The 17,673-nt window shown below is 41.0% G+C and overlaps 1 protein-coding gene across 1 annotated transcript in view; it reads left to right on the top strand.

Annotated features, from left to right (window-relative positions):
• CAVIN4 (caveolae associated protein 4) overlaps nucleotides 1–10,691 on the top strand; it is a 54,533-nt gene extending 43,842 nt beyond the window's left edge. Inside the window, exon 2 of the mRNA XM_073630824.1 lies at nucleotides 7,833–10,691. Within this exon, the coding sequence (XP_073486925.1) occupies nucleotides 7,833–8,492 (660 nt within the window). The 3' untranslated portion in view covers nucleotides 8,493–10,691. The remainder of the gene's footprint in view (nucleotides 1–7,832) is intronic.
• The last annotated feature ends 6,982 nt before the right edge of the window (nucleotides 10,692–17,673 follow it).

Below are 17,673 nucleotides of genomic sequence, written 5' to 3'. Positions count from 1 at the left end.
TTCCCCAATATCCTTTTTGTGAACCGGTGCCCCAAAACTGAACTGTATATTCCAGATGAGGTCTTACTAATGATTTGTACAGGGGCAAAATTATATCTCTCTCTCTAGAGTCCATACCTCTCTTAATACAAGAAAGGATCTTGCTCGCTTTTGAAACCGCACCTCGGCATGGCATGCTATTATTAAGCTTATGATCTACGTATTACACTTGTTGCTTGTTTTGCACATTTTACAGCGGTCTTTTGCACGCGATTAAACAGTGCAGCACCATTTATTATACATTTCATAGTACTATATTTTACTATCTCTGGTTGATCGGTGATGGCAATCACGAAGGGGTGGCCCAAGACATTGTTTCTCCTGGGTCCAAGAATGAAATGCTGCCCACCCCCCCACCCCCGAAAAAAAAAATCACACCCACCAAAAGGCCCCCCACATCCATTATTGTATATCATGAGAGTGTGAGAGAGAGGGAGGAGGGGGCTGAGAGACAGAGAGGGGGGATGAGGTAGAGAGGGGGACTTCCCTCACATTCCTTTATTCAAGGGTGAGGTGCTTTCTGTAGCTATTAGAATGGCAGGGATAGGAAAATACCTCCAGCGTCAGAGTTCAGTCAAGGGTATTGATTTATTAGACACAAATAGACTGTTCACTTTGCAAAGAAATTTGTACTTTGCAAAGGAATGTTCTCTAGGGCCTAAAGTAGATTTGTATATAGCCAAAATGTATTTATAGCAAAAATCTATTTTTTAGTCTTAGAGTAAGACACAGTTTGATCACCTATTTATTATTAATATTATTATTATTATTATTATTATTATTATTAATAATAATAATAATAATAATAATATTAGATAGTATTTATATACTGTAGCACCAATGGTTTGCGCAGCACTTTACAATATACACTTAGAGAGTACATTTAAAATTAAATTCAATACAGGATTAGGAGGGCCCTGCTGTTGCAACATACATTCTAAAAGGGAGGGGGGTGTGGTACAAAAGGTAATAGCTGTAGGGGATGAGCTGATGAAGGTGGTCGATGTACAGTTTTTAGGTGGAGGTGGGGTAGGCTTCCCTGAATAAATTAGTATTTAGGGATCGCCTAAAGGCAGACAGGGCAGGAGATAACTGTACTGTACAGATCTGGTTAGGGAGTTCTAGAGGATGGCAAAGGCTCTGAAGAAGTCCTGGAGATAAGCATGGGAGGAGATGACGAGGGAGCTAGAGAGAAGGAGGTCTTGGGAGAAGCAACTTGGGCGATATGTCAAGATGAGGTTGGTGATGTAGCTGTAGGCAGTTTTGTGTATGACTTTTGTATGTTATAGTTAGTATCTTTAAACTTTATACATTGAGCAAGTGGAAGCCAGTGGATAGATTGGCAGAGAGGGGCAGCAGTCACAGCTCAAGTAGTAAGGTGGATGAATTTAGCAGCAGTATTCATGATGGACTAGAGTTGGGATAGTCTGTGTAGAGGTAGACCAGTGTTTTCTGTCTGTGTTCTACTGATAAGATTACCCCTACTTCCTGTCTTTAAAATGAGAGAAATTTTCCCCAAAGTTAGAGGAGTTCTCATCCTAGACAATTATCATTTGAACAGGTGCCTCCATCAAATCATTTACCACCACTTGCTCGGGTGAAAATTTTAAAAATGTTAATTTCCGCTTACTTCGTTTTAGTGACATTGCTCACCAGGACAACTAGGAAGGGTGAAATCTCCTCAGGGAGATCACTTATCAATAACAACTTTGCAGACAAACTAACGCTTGTGCACTCTATCCAAAAAATGCTTACCATTACTTACACTTTACAAGTCAGTAAAAACAGGGCTAGCTCAGGCACTTTACCTTTCCGAATTCATCCATATTCCCCACTTCATCCATATTCACCAGCAGCCTTAATTTCTAATGATTAGGCTGGGCAGCAACTGTTCCAGAGAGTAAATACTGTACTGCATATTTAAAAATATCTTTAACACATTTTTGGTGAATGTGGTCCTGGCCAGATTAAAGTGGTGAATGATGAGAAGTACAGTGCTTTGAAAAAGTATTCATACCCCTTGAAATTGTCCACATTTTGTCACATTACAACCAAAAACTTAAATGTATTTTATTGGGTTTTTATGTGATAGGCGAATACAAAGTGGCACATAATTGTGAAGTGGAAGGAAAATGATAAATGGTTTTCAAAATTTTTTTCAAATAAATATCTGAAAAGTGTGGTGTGCATTTGTATTCAGCCCCCTTTACTCTGATACCCCTAACTAAAACATAGTGGGACCAATTGCCTTGAGGAATCACCTAATTAGTAAATAGAGTGCACCTGTGTGTAATTTAATCTCAGTATAAATACAGTTGTTCTGTGAAGCTGTCGGAAGTTTGTTAGAGTACCTTAGTGAACAAACAGCATCATGAAGGCCAAGGAACACACCAGACAGGTCAGGGATAAAGTTGTGGAGAAGTTTAAAGCAGGGTTAGGTTATAAAAAATATCCCAAGCTTTTAACATCTCACGGAGCACTGTTAAATCCAACATCTGAAAATGGAAAGAGTATGGCACAACTGCAAACCTACAAAGACATGGCCGTCCACTTAAACTGACAGGCTGGGCAAGGAGAGCATTAATCAGAGATGCAGCCAATTGGCCCATGGTAACTCTGGAGGAGCTGCACAGATCCACAGCTCAGGTGGGAGAATTTGTCCACAGGGCAACTTTTAGTTGTGCACTCCACAAATCTGGCCTTTATGGAAGAGTGTCAAGAAGAAAGCCATTGTTGAAAGAAAGCCATAAGTCCCTTTTGCAGTTTGCAAGAAGATATGTGGGGAATCAGCAAACATGTGGAAGAAGGTGCTCTGGTCAGATGAGACCAAATTTGATCTTTGTGGCCTAAAAGGAAAACACTATGTGTCGTGGAAAACTAACACTGCACATCACCCTGAACACACCATCCCCACCGTGAAACATGGTGGTGGCAGCATCATGTTGTGGGGATGCTTTTCTTCAGCAGGGACAGGGAAGCTTATCAGAGTTGATGGAAAGATGGATGGAGCCAAATACAGGGCAATCTTAGAAGAAAACACTGTTAGAGCCTGCAAAAGACTTGAGACTGGGGCAGAGGTTCACCTTCCAGCAGGATAACGACCTTAAATATAAAGCCATAGCTAAAATGGAATGGTTTAGATCAAAACATATTCATGTGTTAGAATGGCTCAGTCAAAGTTCAGACCCAAATCCTATTGAGACTCTGTAGCAAGACTTAAAAATTGCTGTTCACATATGCTTTCCATCCATTCTGACACAGCTTGAGCTATTTTGCAAAGAAAAATGGGCAAAAATGTCACTCTCTAGATGTGCAAAGCTGGTAGAGACATCCCCAAAAAGACTTGCAGCTATAATTACAGTGAAAGGTGGTTCTACAAAGTATTGACTCAGGGGGGCTGAATACAAATGCACGCCACACTTTTCAGGTGCTTATTTGTAAAAGAATTCGAAAACCATTTATCATTCTCCTTCCACTTCACAATTATGTGCCACTTTGTGTTGGTCTATCACATAAAATCCCAATAAAATACATTTACATTTTTTGTTGTAACATGACAAAATGTGGAAAATTTCAAGGGGTATGAATACTTTTTCAAGACATCTTTGTGCCAAATGTTGCATATGCATTTTATAAAAATGGTGCATGTAAACCTACATAAAAAATAAGAGGATGGTTGGCTAAGCTTTCTTTTAACATGTTGATAATTAATGATGGCAATGAGCTTTTTATGTGAATGAATATTTGGTGACTGTATGGAATGTTGGGTAAATCTGACATTCATCTTATTATAAACAGACCCTTGATTTTTAAAACTTTCTAAACCTGATAGGTTTGCTTTAAATACAGCATGTTCAGTAGTAGTAAGCTCTCAAAACTATGATCACACAATTATAGTGTGCGGAATTCACATCAATAGGGTGTGCCTAGATATTAATTGCCTGTCCTACAATGTTAACAGGTGGAACTATCGGACAATCAAAGGTGAGAAATGTCTGCAACAATTATCCTCTCAAAAAGTACTGTTGTGCAATAGCCTATTGGTTCAGAAATATAACAAATCCAGTTCTAAAATCAGCAACTGAGCTCATATCCTGCAGTACAATGCAGGCTCTCCCAGCTATGGCTTTTCTGGGAAATCTGTGGGAACAGATAATCAGCTTTGGTGTATATTTGAGAAGGGCTTTCAAAGGTGCAGAAGTGTCCTAGAAGGAACATACCTCTCACTCAGCACCTGTCCAGCCACCTTCTCACATTGTTTTATGATTTTTTAAACTATATTTTATATATCAGTCTTATTAATCAAAAAATGGAAATAAACATCACATACTGAAAACAAACAAACCCAGCAGGAAAAGTATAATTTACAAAACACCCTACCAGGAAATTCACAAACCTTTTTATGCATATAATAGAGCTATAAATGTAGAATAATATTTCTTGTCCTTTGTTGTATTGCTTGTATATTTTTATGTAGGGCTAAGCTTTTGATTTGCCTTTCACACTTCAAATCAGGAGTCGTGAGCACAGGCATAGGGATGCAATGCCTTCCGATACTAAATTGTGTAACCTGCTAGGGAGGAGATAATTCAAGCTTGGCAGAACAGCTACCAACCCTCCAGACTGTTTAAGCTCTTGGCCCTCGTGACACCTCCTCCCAGTGCATTAAAATGCTCTGTTCTCCCTTAACATTCCAAAGGGGCCTGCCATGAGAGACATGCTAATTGCCTGCTGATCTACAGCTTTAATACTTTATAATTTATTTGCTTAGAAAAAGTATGCAGACAAGGACTTCAGACTTTCTTGAGCAGCATACGTGTGCTAAATGGTCAACATAACAGCCAGGCAAATATATGTTTTAGAATGAGGAGGTCAGCAATGGCACCTCCCATATATTTCTCATTTCAGATTTATCTAATATTGTCAGTTATGTCTGTAGCAGTCATTTTATTGTTCATTTCTGCTGAAGGAAACAGGGAAGCGAGAGTAAAAACATTTGTTTATCATTTTCTTTGTAGTGTATTGTAATCAGCTTCCAAGTAGGTTTTTTTGGAACTGTGTTGTTATACCTCTAAATTACTTAGAGTGTCATGATAGACAGGGAATATCCCACTGGCTTGGGGCAATCCTGTTGCCTTCTTATTAGAAGAGAACGGTTCTGGCTAACTGGCCACTGTGGACTGTGAACAATGTGATTCCTGGAGCACTAAACACCTCTAGCTTTAGTCCATTAAACAATCTTAAACTGTTTTCCCTTCTTTTTTCGTATGCTATAAGAGACCTACAGAACTGCATTGTTGCTACTAGGTGCCTGGGTTTCCTATTGTTTATAGTATTCATCCTATGGTGATGTTCATTATCTTAACTATATTTTGTAAGAAATAGATGGATTGTTCCCAAGTGCTGTAATCATGTGAGTATTTGATATCTAGTGGTTTTATTTTTCCCCACACATTGTGATATTTTTTCCTTTGTGTTTTCTGAACTTTATAAAATACTAATAAAATAAGATTGAACTAAACAAGCTTAAACTGGCAGGATCCTCTTATTATTGCATATGTACAGTACAATACAGATTAGAGACACTCACCATCTCCATGATGCAGCTATGCAGTAGCCCTACGGTAAGGGTGCCTACCTTTAAAATTACAGTTCCCCCACTGGTTAGTCATTGGAGCACAGTTAAAAATTATTTGCCTTCCTTTGAGCATTGAGAAATAATGAATCCTGTAGGTGTTATTATTTTAGCTTAGTACCATTAATCACCGCCTACCTCTTAGTCTGCAACTTTTCCCTTACTTGGCAAATTCTGCATTACTCTATTACTCTAATCTCCATAAATTTTACTCTGAACACACTACTATGTATGGTTTCTTACATTTATGTGTTGTCAGCACAATATTTACTTTTCTTTTTAACAGTTTGCATCCGTTCACAATGATTCTTTATTACAAAGAACGTAATGCTTTATAGCACAGATGCCTTAAAGTATATAGCCTGATACTACCAGCCTTTAGAGTTATAGCAGTAGGACCATTACTTAAATCTGTAAAATAGAGATGTAACTGCTGTAAAAGGAAATGTATACTTGCATACTAGTGCTATGATCAGTTGCATGTGTAAATTGACATGACATGAAAGAGTTCCATGAAACAACTCCTGAATGACAATAAGCATACAAACACCTGGCTACAATGATCACCCCTTAGTAAAGTGGGCTCTTGTTGTTGAATCCCATACCATTCCCTGGTTATGCATTGAGACGTGGAACTGTCTTCCAGATTTGTTTATTAGTAACATTGCTGACTGGATTCAAATAATTTAACAGCCAGGTGCATCGCACTGCTTCAAATTAAATACACTACTGGAAATTGAATAATTAGTCCTGAGCAATAACATGATAGGGGCATGCCCTTACAAATATCAACCTACAATAGATACCTCCTATCTTTATTAAATAATTTTGATATATATAAAACTAAAATAGAAAGCAGTGTAGCATTAAAAAATATTGTATCAATGATGTAAATAAAAAATAATATTGGAAATGCTAATATCCTAATTTTGTTTATTTTATAAAAGACAGTACATGTTTTAGTTACATCAATCTCCTGTGGCTTGTTCATTATCTGTAGCTTTTGATCAGATATCTCTCTTTATGTGGCAGCAAATAAATAGTTGTGACAATACATAAACATTTTATTCCAGTAGGTCTAGCAAAATTATGGGTCTTTTTTGCTAGACCTACTGGAATAATCTTTTTTGCAACACACACATGTGTGTGTTGCAGTAAAGCATAGTAAAATGCATGTTTTGCTGCAAAAAGCAGCCCCAAAGCACATTAACACATAGTACTGTTTGCATTGCATTATCATTTGTTTAGAATGGCAATGCAAGGCACACATACAACAGCCAATGCATCAGCTTTATACCACAGTGCTCATACCAAAAAAAGCTGCTTTAATTAATGCAGATGGTCTTAATACACAAAAATGCATGTGCTAACTTGCATGCCTCTTAATACACGCAAGTGTGAAGGGACCCATAATGTCTGGCCTTTTAAGTCTCAGTTCGGCAAGAAAGTCTTTTAGGCTGGGTTCACACTACATGCGGAGCGGCTCACAGCAGGTATCCAATGCATCCCTGTTCACTGTTTCAAGGGCGTATCAGGTCCAAATTGTTGCCTGAATTCGGACTTGGAACAGAGCCAAAGACGCACAGGACTCTCCTGCAGTGCGCTCTGCGGCTGCCCCGGAGATGTGTGGGAAACCCGCATACAATTGGCATAAGTGTGAACCCAGCCACAAGTCAGTATTATTTATGTATCACATGTATAATTTACACAAACATTTACAGTTAGATTATAGGAACCAAACTAAAACTATGCATAGTATATGACAATGTCTCTGGAAAGAGCCCCCAACCCCCGGGTCCCCGACCCTTTATGCTCACTTTATCAGCACCCCCACTCCTCGCTTCTCTGCAGCCAGTAATCTTTCCTATCATTTCTGAGTATGGAAGAGTATGAAACCTCCTCCCCTGTAAGGCAACGAGGACCTAGCAGACAATTTCTAAGCTTAATAATTTTCACATAACCAGGAGAGTGACATCACTGCTCCCCTCTCAGGATCTCAGCATTGGCTGTAGAAGAGGGAGGACCTTCAATGTAGTGCAGATAGGTGAATATGATGAGGTTGGGAGATTTTCTTCCTTGAGACACTGTCAGTTTGCCCTGTATAAATTATGCCATTTATAATGTAGGTTTAATATATTTTACTTTTTTTTATTTGCAGGAGGATATTGAATGCCCAACTAAGTTGACTGTTACAAAAGAATCAGCCTTAGATGGGTACTTAAAGGATAAATTATATCCACCAACTGACCTTTCTTCTGATGAGGAGTATGAAGTGCCAGAGACCAGAGCTTCCCGTCTAAAAAAATCTGGCATGCAGCGCATTGACAACATCAAGAAAGCATTTTCCAAAGAAAGCATGCAGAAGACAAAGCAAAACTTTGGAATAAAAGTTAATAGGCTTCGCACCAGGATAGTTACTCCAGAAAGAAGGGAGAGAATCAGGCAATCTGGAGAGAGACTTAAACAGTCTGGAGAGAGATTTAAACAATCCATAGCAAAAGCAGCACCCAAGAAGGAAACATTTAAACTCAATAAAAAGAAGAAGGAAAAAGAACGAACAACAGCAGAAGGTCAAGAAGTTGGCGAAGATGATGAAGAGTCCATTTCTGAGCATGAAACTGTGGAACCCATCTCAGAGGAAACCTATACTGAAGTGGTCACCATAAAGAAGAAAAAGAAAAAGAATATAGAAAAGGCTGAGCTTCTTCCAGCTCAGGATGAAGAAAAGGCAGGCTTAATCTCAGAAAAACCTTTACTGAAACTGCAAACAAAATTGGATACAGATGAAACCCCACTTGTTGATATCAAACTGTCTTAACAGTGGATCTTACTAACAAGAAAATCCAGCACAGATCTATCAATAACTCCACCGGTCCTTTGCACAGAAGGACCTCAAGGACAGTGAAACGCCATAATTATAAGGCCCATTGCGCATATCTTCTATATACCAACAACTGCTTCTACTCAAAACAGAAATAAAACAGAAGAATGTAACCTGTCTGAGGGCAGGTTACGCCTGGCAAATTTGGTCATGTATACTTTCAAATACATTTTTAATTAAATGCTGACTCAAAAACTCAAAACATAGTAATATACTACAAATAAAAGGCTCACAAATATGTTGTGATCTACTAAGGTGCTCCATGTAGTGCAGTAGGGTAAAATGCAGGGAACTTAAGAAACTCTAGGCCAGATTTACTGATGTGTAGAGTGAGGTGAAATGAACCTGTTATCACTTCAAACATTCAATGTGCGGGAATTGGATGTTTGAAGTGAACACAGGATCACTTTAGATTTCTGGTCCATAATCACTTTATTTCACCTCACTCGATTGCACTATAATAAATCAGGCTCATCGCATCATAAAGAAAGACGTTAAACTGCAAAAAAGCTAGAGAAATAATAATCTTTACTACACCAGAAAGACCAACCACTATAGAAATAGATGTAGTGACTGAGACTGCGGTATGATGGATGATGTACTTCATAAAGAAACAAAGCGATCTGTTCAGGACATGCTCATTTATGAGTACTGGAACTTTGTAATCATTTATTCTTATTTCCAAAATACAGTGAATGATATAGAGTATATAGGAAGCTGTGTGACTGTATTTTCTTATGATCAAATGTGGATATAATTCGGCACACCTTTGTTAGGGAAACTATGATGAGATGTGAGATGGGCACATAGAAAAGCAATGGGGGTATAGAGCATTTACTACTGTGTAAGCAGTAATCATACAATGAACGCTTCTTTTTAATGATTATCGTGGAAAGATTTGAATGATTTGTAAGTTATTTTCAAATTATCTATGTTGACTGTAAGTGAAGAGGTAATTGTACTATATATTAACTGTAAAAAGGAATTCACATATTCTACGAGCATCTGAAATGGTTGTGAAGTCTTCACCAGGAATATACTGTATAATGGTAAAATCCTGCAAGTTAAACAAAACCTTTATAAAAAAATATATAAATTATATTATGTTTCTGTGCTAAATATAATGTTGTCATAAGAGCCTACATTTATTAGCCAACTTATAATGCATTTGAATGGTACCACCACTGCAGAATCTCCTAACCTTTGCATTCACGTTTTGTCCTGGACAACACCTTAATGTTAAAAACAAATTATGCGTACAAGTGACAACTATACAATGAGACACTTATCCATTAAGTTGAAAGACAAATCAGAGCAAATATACATAGTGAGAAAGCACAGTTTGGCAAAATAAATACTGTACTTGCAATTTAGCAACCGTTATATACAGTAAAACATTATGTTAATTACAACAGCTGGATGCCAAAAATGAAACAATATTATTACTATGGAATTGAGTGGCACACAGCCTCCTGAATTACAATTTGTTATGTATGTATTTACAATGGCATCTACTCTAGCTGGATTTGTTCACCTGTTTTGCACATTGAAATTTCCTGTTTTTTTATCCCTGTATTCCCTCTGGCATACAATCATTTTTCATCTGCATTTTTCCACATCCAACTCCTGTATTCTTCCTGGTCTAATTTATCCTGTGTCCTTACCGTTCTTAGTATCTAGTGGTTTGGAATTCCCCAGGAGTCTGGTGATTTATCTGCTTAGATTAGTATCCAAAATTGTATGTGTATATGTATATTTCAATGTTATTATATAGACTGTTTCTATCTTCAGTTTTAATTATTTGTGGTGTGCAATCAAACAAAGGAAATTGTTCCATTAAGCCAGTTAAGCTGTTTCACCATCACTAGGCCCATGTTATTAAAATAAATTCAGGCTTATGGTTACACCTGAAATCAAAAATCAAAACTGATCATAAAGACCTGAAGTGAAATCACTGGGAAATAGAGATTTTCACTAGTCCAATACTAGTGGATTCTCAAATTGGTATTTATATATACCGTATTTATCAGCGTATAATACGCACCTTTTTTACCCTGAAAACAGAGGGTAAACCATGCCTGCGTGTTATACCCCAATATCTGTTTTTTTAACAACAGGGGTGGGGATCAGGCGGTTCCCAGGGGATTGGGGGTTTCCTGGGGGTGCAGGGGGGCTTTATAATGAAAGGGGGCTGTGTGTTATGCAGGGGGCTGTGTGTTATGCCGGGGTCTGTGTATTTTTAAGGGGGCTGTGTGTTATGCAGGGGGGCTGTGTATTATGCAGGGGGTCTGTGTATTATGCAGGGGGTCTGTGTACTATGCAGGGGGCTGTGGAGATTTTTTTTCCTGAAACTTCCCTCTTAAAGTTAAGGTGCGTGTTATACGCCAATAAATACGGTACATATATATTATCCATAAAATGGATAATCATATTCATATATACATAAAAAGAGTTTTACCTGTTTCAAATGGTTTAATCTAATGAATTCTATCTAATTCAATGGATGCATGCTAGGTTATTATCAACTGCATTCTTACTGAAGTGTTGCTGCATATTTATTTTTGTATCTAATATTGGCACCCCACTTTCAAGTATACCACTATGAAACACTAGGCATATTGGCTGATGTCCTTATAGGAGAAGGGTCAGCAAGCTTGAGGAGCATGCCCAGACCCTTTTGCGAAATGACAAACATATGAGGACATTTTGTTTCAACATGGCAAGTGCTGAGACTGACGTTTCACGGCCAGAACATAAGTAACAAAAGTTCATGCAGGTGTCACATTATCTTCAATAAGACACCCAACAAGGAGACAAGTAGATATACTGTAATATTAAAGATCTATTTCATTTGTTCAAGCAGAAAAAAACAAGAGTAAAACATGTGCAGCAATTAGATGTATCTAGCTTAATGAAAATAATCGTTCAAAATGTTACAATACACAAAAGGGATGTCACTAAACTGCAGCCAGTGCAAATTGTGATGTGGACCATGTCATAATCCCGGACATGTACTTTGTTCCTTCTTATGTGGTATTAAAAACACACAGGGAGGCAGAAAGGTGTAAACCAGCTCTTACAATACAAACTGATCTTTACAACTGTTAAATAAATAAAAAAATGGACAATTGATTTGGCATTGCAAATGTCAACATGCTGTAATAAAGTACCGTAAGGACTATCTTTGATAGGGTGATCATTTGATGGTTTGCACACATAACACACATTAAAAAGCCGATAAATAACACTTTATTTAGTAATGTAATGTGCTTATGGTGACAAGGTTTTATCATTTAAAGGCATCATTATAATACCAGTAGTTTTATACTTGCTTGGACCAATCAAAATTCCTGCCATCACTATGACTAACCACCATTCAGAGGGGAATTGGTGATCAAATGGATTCCAGACATCTTTTCAATATGGTGGGGTCTGGATAATAAAACGTTCTTTTAGTTCTACCACTGCTGTAACTAATGTAGGAAGAAAATTTGAGCAACTAAGCTACTGTAAGCTTTTTACATTTATTGACAGGCAGCTATGATATATAACAATTGGTTCTTATACATTCATACTTCATTTTAGACTATGACATATATTTGGTTTGAGATGAAGCAGGCTGTTCGCAAAATCATAGCCTTCATTTTGCAACATAATTATTTTGTGTGTTCAAATTTATGGGATTTGGTTTCTGCTACTAAAATGTATCATTTAAAATACCAACCAATATTGTTGTGACAGAATGATATTTGGAGTATAACTATTTGTAATCCAACTATTAATAAATTCACCACTTTTGAGTTTAATCATTGTATACAAGTCATTTTAAAGTTAGCTCTGTATCATAAATTTGATGTGCTTTAGATATCAGTTCTATTGTAGATGGTTTCAATCCAGTCTGACATTCTGAAAAGACTATCCATCTCAAACATAATACCAGTGTTTTACCAGCACATGCTTATCAGTGTAATAAAAAATGAGTACAGTACAATGTAATTATAGCTATACAGGCATACCCCGCTTTTAAGTACAAAATGGGATAAGAGCACGTATGTAAAACAAAAATGTACTTAAAGTGAAGCAATACCTTTTTTCACTTCTAGGGGGTCAGGGGCTGTAGTGGGGGGTCAGGGGCTGCAGTGGGGGGATCAGGGACTATAGTGGAGGGCCATAGGCTGTAGTGGGGGTGTCAGGGAGTGAAGTTTATAGTACTGTACAGTACTCTACAGTAATCCCCTTACATTTAGGCAGTAACTCTGGGCTGGCTGACAGGCAACTCTGGGCATGGCTGGTGGACAACTCTGGGCTGGCTGGTGGGCATGGTTGGCGGACAACTCTGGGCTGGCTGGCAGGAACTTTGCCTCTTCACTGGCGACAACTCCGGGCGGCAGCTCTGCCTCTTCCAGGCCATACTGTGGCTGCATGGTGCGTGATGTCTGTACTTGTAAGGTACACTTGCGGGTTTGTCCGTACTCACGAGTGTACGTAAAGTGAGTGTACTTAACCTGGGGTATGCCTGTACACTATCTTCCTGAGCATGTAAAGTGTGCAGATTTTAGGAGCTCAGTGCACACAAATTCATATAGAGAAAATTTTTTATAAACTCATTCTGGCACACAGTTTAGCTAAGAAAATATAAGTGGTAGATAAGTAAAATGTAACCACTTCAATACAGGGCACCTTCCCCCCTTCCTGCTTAAGCCAATTTTCAGCTTTCAGCGCTGTCGCTGTTTAAATGACAATTGCGCGGTCATGCTACGCTGCACCCAAACAACATTTTTATCATTTTCTTCCCACAAATATAGCTTTATTTTGTTGGTATTTGATCACCTCTGCAGTTTTTATTTTTTGCTAAACAAATAAAAAAAGACCGAAAATTTTGAAAAAAAAAAAGTTTTTCTTCGTTTCTGTTATAAAATTTTGTAAATAGGTACGTTTTCTCCTTTACTGATGGGTACTGATGAGGCTGTACTGCCGGGCACTGATAAGGTGGCACTGATGAGCACGGATGAGGTGGCACCAATGAGGTGGCACTGATGGGCACTGATAATGGGCACTGATATGTGACACTGATGGGCACTGATAGGCGGCACTGATGGGCACTCATAGGCAGTACAGATGGGCACTCATAAGTAGCACAGATGGGCACTCATAGGTGGCACAGATGGGCACTAAAAGGCGGCACTGATGGGTACTTATGGGTGGCACTGATGGGCACTGATAGGCAGTATTGATGGGCACAGATAGGTGGGCACTGATGGGCATGGATGGGCACTGATAGGTGGTACTGATGGACACTAATGAGTGACACTGATAGATGGCACTGATTGGAATCACTGATTATTAGGCACTGGCAGGTATTGCTGGTGGGCACTGATTGGCATCATGTGTGGGCACACATTGGCATCTTGTGTGGGCACACATTGCCACTATGGCCACCAGGGATGCCACCAGGGTGGTCATCTGTGGTGGACATCCCTAGTGGCCTTGGTGGCATCTCTGGTGGTCCTGGGTGGGCATCCGAGGGGGGGGGCTGTGCTGATAAGCAATCAGCACAGACCCCCCCTGTCAGGAGAGCAGCCGATCGGCTCTCCTCTACTCACGTCTGTCAGACGCGAGTGAGGAAAAGCCAATAAATGGCTCTTCCTGTTTACATTGTGATCAGCCATGATTGGAATCAAATAGATTGAGGGAGACCGCAAGTGCAATAACTTTGAATCACGCCACTCCTCCTGCCCGGTCGTCCTATAGAAAAGCATTCCAGAGGGACGCTGCAGCTACTGTTGCTTAACAACATAGCAACAGTATCTGAAGCGTCGCTCTGAAATGCTTTTCTATAGGACGGCCGGGCGGGAGGAGCAAAGTGATTCAGCGCTAGTGCGTCTGGGGGTCTTTCTCATTCAATTTGATTTTCTGGTATTTGGGAAATTATGCAGCAAGTGCTGCTTGTACATTACACTTGATCGGGTGGCAGTGGCACACTAGAAAGGAGGGAGAGATGAGGGCATTCTGGTGAGGCTGGGTATCTGGTCCTTAGTAGCAGTGGAGAGATGGCACTGAAGGGAGCACTTTATAGAGAAGAAGCAGCTCTGGAGGGTCATAATGGTGCCTCTAAGTGCAGTGGTTAAAAGATTTATTACAAGCACAATGGGATTAAAAACACTTACAAGATAGTGAGAGAGCATAGGCATATAATGATTTGTCCTCATGCGGATCGCTGTAATCCTCGTCTGTCTGGGGGAGAGAGAGCCACCCTACCGCTGTCAGAGTCTCTGGTGGTGTGGCTTGGCGAGGAGGTGAAGATGCAATAAGGCAGCCCGGGTTCTGAAACTAAGCTGTAATGCACATGGCCGAGGTCTGTTGAAGGAGCTGTACATACACCTTCACCTGATGTCACATCGGCCACATGCGTTCCAGCTTGGTTCCAGAACCCGGGCCATGTCTTTTCTGAATGAGGCATCCCAACTACAGTACAAGTTTACATACATGGGAGAGCTTGCCTGGAACTGTGTGCAGAAGGCCATGGACAAGGAAGGTGGGGCTGATATGGCAAAGGATTGGGGGGACTAGGGGGGTGGTGGTACAGAGAAGGCCCTGGACTGGGGGGTGCAGAGGAGACCCTGGCATGGGAGGGTGAAGAGGGGAGCTTGGACTGGGAGGGTGCAGAGGAGACCATGGACTGGGAGGGTGCAGAAGAGACTCTAGACTGGGGGGAGGTGCAGAGGAGACCATGGACTGGGGGGGGTGCAGAGGAGACCCTGGACTATGGGGGTGCAGAAGAGACCCTGGACTGGGGGGTGCAGAGGAGGCCCTGGGCTAGGAAGGGAGAGCAGAGGAGGCCCTGGACCAGTAAGGGAGTTTTTTAGAGGAGGCCCTGGACTAGAAAATGGTTGGTGTGGTAAAGACCCTGGATTAGGAGAGGGGGGAGTGCAGTGGAGGCCCTGGACTAGAAGGGGAGAGCAGAGGAGGCCCTGGACTAGTAGGGGAGTTTTTTAGAGGAGGCCCTGCACTAGGAGGGGAGTGCAGAGGTGGCCCTGGACTGGGGGGGGAGTGCAGAGAAGACCCACAACTGTGTGGGGTGCAGAGCAGACCCGGACTGGGTGGGATGCAGAGGAGAATCTGGACTGGGTGGGGTGCAGAGCAAACCCTGGACTGAGGAGGGGGTGGTGCAGAGGAGGCCCTAGACTGGGGGGTGCAGAGGAGGCCCTGGCCTGAGGGGGGGTGCCGAGGAGGCCCTGAACTAGAAAAGGGTTGGTGTGGCAAAGACCCTGGATTAGGAGAGGTTGAATGGAGAGGAGGCCCTGGACTTGGGGGTGTAGTGGACTTGAAAAGGGGGGTTGGTGTGGCAAATGACCTGGATTCAGAGGGCAGGGTGCAGAAAAGGCCTGCACTTGGGGGGCTGTAGAGGCAGCCTTGGACTAGGAGGTGGGTGCAGAGGAGGTCCTGGACTAGGAGGGGGGGTGCAGAAGAGGCCCTTGACTAGGAAATGGGGGTTGGTGTGGCAAAGGCCCTGGATAGGGGGGATACAAGGGAGATACTGGACTATGTGAGGGAGTGCCTGGAAATCCCAGATTAGGAGAAGGGGTGTCTGGAGGCCCTGGATTAGGACAGCATTTGTCTGGAGGCCCTGAACTATGAGATGGGGATCATGGAGGCCCTCTGAATTGGAAAGAGGGTGCTAGAGCTCGTTGCTAAATTGCCACATACCATGTTTCTTGGGTGGGGGTGCAAAAAATGAATAGCCCTGGGTGCCAGATGTGCTAGCTACGCCACTGGTTCTGCCTGCCCCTCTTCTCCTCTTGCACAATCACAGAGCACTTTGTATTAGGCAAACCCATTTACAAAATACAAAGCCTTCTGTGAATGGACAGCAGAGAGCAGAGGTGGGCAGAGCCACTGCTGTGTGAGAAAGCATTGTCTTGCCTGTCAGAGCGCTGGGAGTACAGCGATAGCTGTACTCCCAGCACCCAGGAAAACTGTCAGTAAATAAAAGATATAAGTCCTCGAGGTGGCATGCACCTTGTTTGAGTTAACCCTTAGTAAGCCTGCACATTTTAGAAAGTGGCTAAATTCCTGAAGCTCTACTTTAAGTGATGGTTCACACTGGAATGGCACAGGAACATGCTCTGTATTCCTGTGTGATTCAGTGCGATGCAATTTTCAGCTCATTCATTTGAATGGGCTGAAATTGCACTGGATTGCACTACTTTTAAAAATGAAATGTAACCAGATCGCATGGTACTGCAGTACCATACGATCTGGTGCAGGCAAATGCACTATGTTTGGGTGTCATTAGGATTACAATGGCACTTGCAGCAGATCGCACACCAAGTGCATTTTGAACACGGTGCGGGAAACGCTCTCAGAATGTGGGTTTCCTGTACCATGTTCTGGTGTGCACAGTCCCTTAAACAAGCCATGGCTGACCACTCTAGCTGCCCAGTTGCCAGTAGAAAGCAATTACAGGATGCAGCAGCTGTGGCACACAGGGAAGATTTTTTTTTTCTGTACACGTTTGCACTCTGCATGGATTCCTTGCAAACATGTGCATGAGCCCCTGATTGTAAGTAATTCCTTTTTAACCACTTAAGCCCCTGACCATTTGGCTGCCCAAAGACGAGAGCACTTTTTGCGATTCGGCACGGCATCGCTTTAACTGACAATTGCGTGGTCATGCGATGTGATTCCCAAACAAAATTGACGTCCTTATTCCCCACAAATAGAGCTTTTTTTGATCACCTCTGCGGTTTTTATTTTTTGCGCTATAAACAAAAAAATAGCGACAATTTTGAAAAAAGCGCATTATTTTTTACTTTTTGCTATAATAAATATCCCCCAAAACTATATAAAAATAGCATCTACAAAATAGGGGATAGTTTTTTGGCATTTTTATAAATTTTTTTTTACTAGTAATGGCGGCGATCAGTGATTTTGCGACATTATGGCAGACAGATCGGACACTTTCGGTGCAATTGTGGGACCATTCACATTTATACAGCGATCAGTGCGATTAAAAATGCATTGATTACTGTGTAAATGTGACTGGCAATGAAGGGGTTAACCACTAGGTGCCGCTGTAGGTGTTAAGTGTGTCCTAGGGAGTTATTATAACTGTGGG

The sequence above is a fragment of the Aquarana catesbeiana genome, linkage group LG05 (genome assembly GCF_042186555.1).
Source record: "Aquarana catesbeiana isolate 2022-GZ linkage group LG05, ASM4218655v1, whole genome shotgun sequence".
NCBI lineage: Eukaryota > Metazoa > Chordata > Amphibia > Anura > Ranidae > Aquarana > Aquarana catesbeiana.
This window is presented reverse-complemented; position numbering and strand designations above follow the sequence as displayed.